Source organism: Cyphomyrmex costatus, unplaced genomic scaffold, assembly GCF_001594065.2.
Source record: "Cyphomyrmex costatus isolate MS0001 unplaced genomic scaffold, Ccosl1.0 scaffold101, whole genome shotgun sequence".
Taxonomy (NCBI): domain Eukaryota; kingdom Metazoa; phylum Arthropoda; class Insecta; order Hymenoptera; family Formicidae; genus Cyphomyrmex; species Cyphomyrmex costatus.
In genome coordinates, this window is record NW_017274966.1 from 391,518 (window position 1) to 396,552 (window position 5,035).

Sequence of the window (5,035 nt, forward strand, 5' to 3'; positions counted from 1 at the left end):
GAGAAAATATAAATAATTAAACTCGTAGCGATTAAATGGGAAATCTTTAAATACTTGAGTATGTGATGGTTATATAATTTATAATTATAAATAGCTATACATGATATAAAGGTTATCAAAATTGTGCATTATGGATCATCGATATTGTTTATAGAATCTATGAGCTATAACAATTTATAAATTTTAATTCTGTTATGAGACGTATAGGAACATAACACTTAAGAAACATGTTCTTGTAACGCAAAAAAATTGTATAATTAATTAATTAATGGATTCCATGACTTCATGATTTATTGCGTATAACGATATTGATTCTGATATTATTTCTGAGTCATACTGTTATTAGTGTTTAACATCTTTTTACTTTTTTTTTTAATCATTAGACGCATGGACCAGAAATTATATATATAAATATATACATATATATGCATAATATGATATAAAATATATATGGCATTTTTTGTTATCGATAGCGAACACAATACACCAAATTTGTAAAATGCGATCTTCATGTTGTTCCATTGTATACAAGTTCAAATTTGTTATTCGTTTTATGTGCAATAAGGAAGTACGGCAAGAGTTTAAACGAGCCAGTCTTATACAAATATACAAATGTTAACTGAAATTAATTGCGCCCAATTGTACTGAAAGCAAGTACTACATACATGAGACGGATTTTCATATAGTTCATACATATAGACTTTTATTATCAGATCTAAGAATATATTTAACGAGTTCAAGTTAACAATTTTAGGAGCATTTAAAAAATTAATGCTTGCAATTATTTATATTCATATTTAATTATGCTTTAAAAACAGATGTTTATTATCATTGGACAAGCCATAAATTAATATTGGACAAGCCAAAATGTTCCGTATTGTTGGAGTAGCTCTATACTCCAGTATAACTTGGAAGATGATTTTTTGAAATACTTGCTTGCATGAATATTTAAAAAATAATGTGTTAGACGTTAATAGTACACTTAAAGAGTTCTTTATTCTGTGTAATCGATTGGTTGCATAAAAAAGAATTATAGTTATTGTACTGAGTTTTGTAAGAGACATGTATGTTAGTACACTGCGTACTTATTTACCGTTTTGTATCTAGAAAACATATTCATAGTTAATAAAAGTTTACTGTTTTACTTGATGCTGAATGTTATACAATCTCGTAAAGTTTTCCATTTCATTCATTTATTAACATGGTGAATAACACCTTTAAATAAATATCATTTATTGATACTAATACATATGTACAATATATATAATTAAAAATTAAAGTATAAAATATGACATACATTTTGATTCATTTATCGGACTAGTTTAAATAATTTATTCTAAAAGTTGTACTTTCAGATCGAATTTAATAAGACTTTGAAATTAACATTAATTTTTTAATTGTGAATTATCGTGAATTATCTTGAGTTATCGATAATCTATACACCATTTTAAAACGATAACGTTTAATGATAAGACACTATAGCTATTGCTAACAATTGTTTTCACAACATTGTATATAACAGAACTAAAATTCTAAAATTTCGATCAATTTTATAATTAATTTTTATTGTTTCTATTATTTGCATCTTAATAAGTCATAAGAAATGATTTTTACGGGACGAAGCGATAAACTGGTCTCAATAAAAAATTTAGATGCCTGTTCAACAACTCGTTAAGATGCAAGTCGTAAAAAAAGGTAATAAATCATCTTTAAAGAATGAATAAAAATTACAAATATTTAGCAGAATCATATATTATACTGTAAAATTATATTATACTAAAGTTACACTACATATTTATATACAGCATACTTCCGAGCAATATCGCAGAACACACTTCTTTTTTAGGATGGATATCTTACAGGTAACTAAAAGAATGTGTGATAAGTACAATATTTTTCATACTTAGTTTTGTAGTTCTATATATTTGTCTCTTACTCTATGTAGGTAAATACAAACGTCCAAAACATAAAAAAAATATTGTATAACCATCATCTAATATTTAACATAGTGTGTTATTGAAAAATATATTTTTACCTCGATTAGCGTCAAGTTGCAAAATAGATTTACAATAAGTCATTTAATAGTGATAATGTAAACCACATTTCAATATCACAGGTCGAAATTTTCTCATGTTTAACAGTAACTTTGTTCGTTTCTTTAATTCAGCATCGTTTGCAGAAATCCAAGAATATAACTACCTAAATCTTCATCCTGATTAGTCCATGAAACGTAAACGCTCTTTTGATCATCTTCATCTCCTTCCACCTTTACTAAAACAGATTCGACTGATATAGAACCGTCAGTTAATTGGACCGTCCATCCAGATAGTCTTTCTTTCAATGGCTGCAATAATTTTAAGGTAGTAGCGTGCGCTGGTCCAGGATCCCTTACTTGCACAGTGGATGTGAATCTGACCACATGTTTTGTGATACCTGCAGCTTTTGCAACCTAATCAAATACAAAAGCAATAAATCAATGCATGTAAAACAATTATTTTTGATAAAAAGAATAATGGATACAAATTATTACGCAAGATATTACCTCATCTGCATCTACAAGACAGACACCGTCTTCTCTTAACATCAAGACACTGTGAAGCAATCTCCGTCTTTTCGGATCAGGCGGCAAGGCTGAATATCTTTTTGCTTCGGCTTTCAGCAATGCTAAAGAAGCATCTACGGGAACTTTGGATGTGGTCGTAATAATACAAGTTTCGCCATTTGCAGGATTATAGCAATTAACGCCAAATTCTTGTTTGATTTTCTCCTTCAAGTATTCCATCTTAGCGAATTCTCCGTGCACCAGCATAACATTCTTCGGTTCGCAGTACTGTATCAATTGCATTATACCTTTTGCGTCCGCGTGAGCAGAGAAGGACATGTACTCTACAGCCATCTTTACCTCCACGATCTGCCGATTCTCGAACTCTATTCTTCGTGTACCGTTTAAGACTTTGTGCCCCACGGTACCTTGCACGCAAAACCCTGGCATGATAACCATGTTGGATTCGTTATGCGCCCATTTCTTAAAGATCTGGAGGGAGAGACCAGCGTGTAACATTCCTGGCGTAGCAAACACCACCATTGCACCTGGATTATCGATATATGCTTTATCAAACGGTTTTATATGCTTAAAGTCAAACATATTCCGTTGTACAAATGTTTTTTTAATTTTCTGATTAGTCCAGGTGATAAACATTTTATAATAATTGTTGGCCTTTTCGGTTAAACCTAGTGCGAAATAAACGGGTACTTTCAGATTCATTCTTTCCCAATATGTTTCCAAAAGTATACACAGTTCTTGGGCGCGACCAAGAGCGAATACAGGAATCAACACCTTTCCGCCTCTGTCAATGCATTCGTGTACCTGGAACACACTCGTATTTTCACAAAAAAACCATTCAACATAAATTAAATTGTTATCAATAATAATGAGTCAAAAACATACCTTCTTGAGGAAATCTCTTTCCCTGCATCTCTTTGAATCTCTAATCGTGGTCGCATATGTTGATTCTGAAATTAACAAGTCTGGCCTACATTTGTCTATCCACGCAGCACCCAAGTGCCGATCCGGCGTCATATTATAGTCTCCTGTATATACGATAGACTGTGATCCCACACGAACCCAAAACATAGCTGCACCGAGAACATGTCCAGCATAGTACGCTTTTATCTCTAATTCTGGATCAACCATAACAGATTGATGAAGCGTAACAGCGATAACTTTCTTCATGCAATCCTTTATCATTTGCGATGTAAAGAAGTTACTCTCGCCTTTACGCTCGACTGCAACCTTTCTCATGTCCTCCAGTAAGATTGGCGCAATAGCTTTAGTCGGATGTGTCATGTAAATTGGTCCAGTGTAGCCTACCTGTGTATTTTAAATAAGAAATAAAAATGTGCAAGAAAATTGAAAAAGATAAATCAAAGATAAAAATTATTGCAAAATAATTCTCATTGTTACATTACCATCTCTGTAAAATACGGAAGAGCGCCACAATGATCCAAGTGAAAATGAGAGATAATGACACAGTCAATGTAATTAGTCGCAGGACCCTCTGGAACTATGTAGGAAAAATCTGGGAAGCGTCTCTCATCATTGAATCCCATGTGCATTCCACAGTCCAACATGATGTTTTTACCACCCATAGAGACAAGGATACAACTACGCCCAACATCTTGTCCAGCACCAAGTGGTGTAACTTTTATATCCGGCATTTCTAAAAAGTTAACAAAACATAGTACTATTTAAAACTTTAATGAAATAATCATATTACTTTCAAGGTAGCAAGCTAACATTATTTGTCGTCAAAATAAAATAACTTGCTACTTGAGTTTATACATTTGTCAAACATAAAATAGAAAATGGATGCTTATGAAACAAATGTGTACGTGTCTCAATACTTTTTTTTATAAATATATATATATTTTATAAAAAAGAGCATTTTTTAAAGGAGACTAATAGTATCAGCTCAAAACATGTTGATATCGTTACACCGTTTACTTAAAGAGATATCAGTTAGTTGGCTAAATCACAACAATTTGCTTTGTGAATTATAATCAATGTAATATAAATAAAGATTATTAGGATTAGGTTAGGCTTAGCGAAAGAGCGTTACTAATGCACCGGTTCGTAAGCGCACGATGAATAAAACAATTATTACATGCACACGGATCACAGTTGAGAATTAATGAGCAAATTAACGTAAGCATCAAAAGTTGATTACATTTTCTTCGAAAATTATCAAGATCTTGCAAAGATCTTTTTCCTCTTCACACTTTTTGCGGATATTTGTTATACTGAATTGAAAATACAAAGGACGAAATTTGTTTGCACTCTGCAAAGCAATCTAAACAACTTGATAAAAAAAAAATTAGTTTCCTGAATACAAATCCTGACCAGCTTAACCAGAGAGAAACCTGAGAGCGGCCATGGAGGCCTTTTTCTTGTAATGCTTCTAACTCTCCGTATACTAGCGGCACCAACGCTGCGGGAACTACGTACCACGTCCATTTTCGTGAACCGCCGTCTCGT

At 32.2% G+C, this 5,035-nt stretch overlaps 1 protein-coding gene across 2 annotated transcripts; it reads right to left on the reverse strand.

The window, feature by feature from the left end:
- Positions 1–2,122: 2,122 nt before the first annotated feature.
- IntS11 (integrator complex subunit 11) lies at positions 2,123–4,889 on the reverse strand. 2 transcript variants are annotated; one of them, XM_018538195.1, is made up of 5 exons: positions 4,728–4,889; positions 3,970–4,220; positions 3,449–3,871; positions 2,543–3,367; positions 2,123–2,449 (listed from the first exon to the last, which is right to left on the reverse strand). In XM_018538195.1, exons 2-5 carry the CDS (start codon positions 4,216–4,218, stop codon positions 2,159–2,161), a joined length of 1,788 nt encoding a protein of 595 aa, XP_018393697.1. In that variant the 5' UTR covers positions 4,219–4,220; positions 4,728–4,889; the 3' UTR covers positions 2,123–2,158. The 2 variants fall into 2 exon arrangements, with proteins under 2 accessions (XP_018393697.1, XP_018393705.1); XM_018538203.1 differs by lacking the exon at positions 4,728–4,889 and having other exon boundaries at positions 2,543–2,830; positions 2,903–3,367; positions 3,970–4,174.
- Between the last annotated feature and the right edge of the window lie 146 nt (positions 4,890–5,035).

What these genes read in the sequence shown, in the direction of transcription:
- IntS11 (XM_018538195.1), bottom strand. Translation starts at nt 4,218, where the DNA reads ATGCCGGATATAAAAGTTACACCACTTGGTGCTGGACAAGATGTTGGG. An exon ending in AAAGAGATTTCCTCAAGAAG is followed by an intron (nt 3,368 to 3,448) that starts GTATGTTTTTGA and finishes AGTGTGTTCCAG; the next exon opens with GTACACGAATGCATTGACAG. An exon ending in GTCTTGTAGATGCAGATGAG is followed by an intron (nt 2,450 to 2,542) that starts GTAATATCTTGC and finishes GTATTTGATTAG; the next exon opens with GTTGCAAAAGCTGCAGGTAT.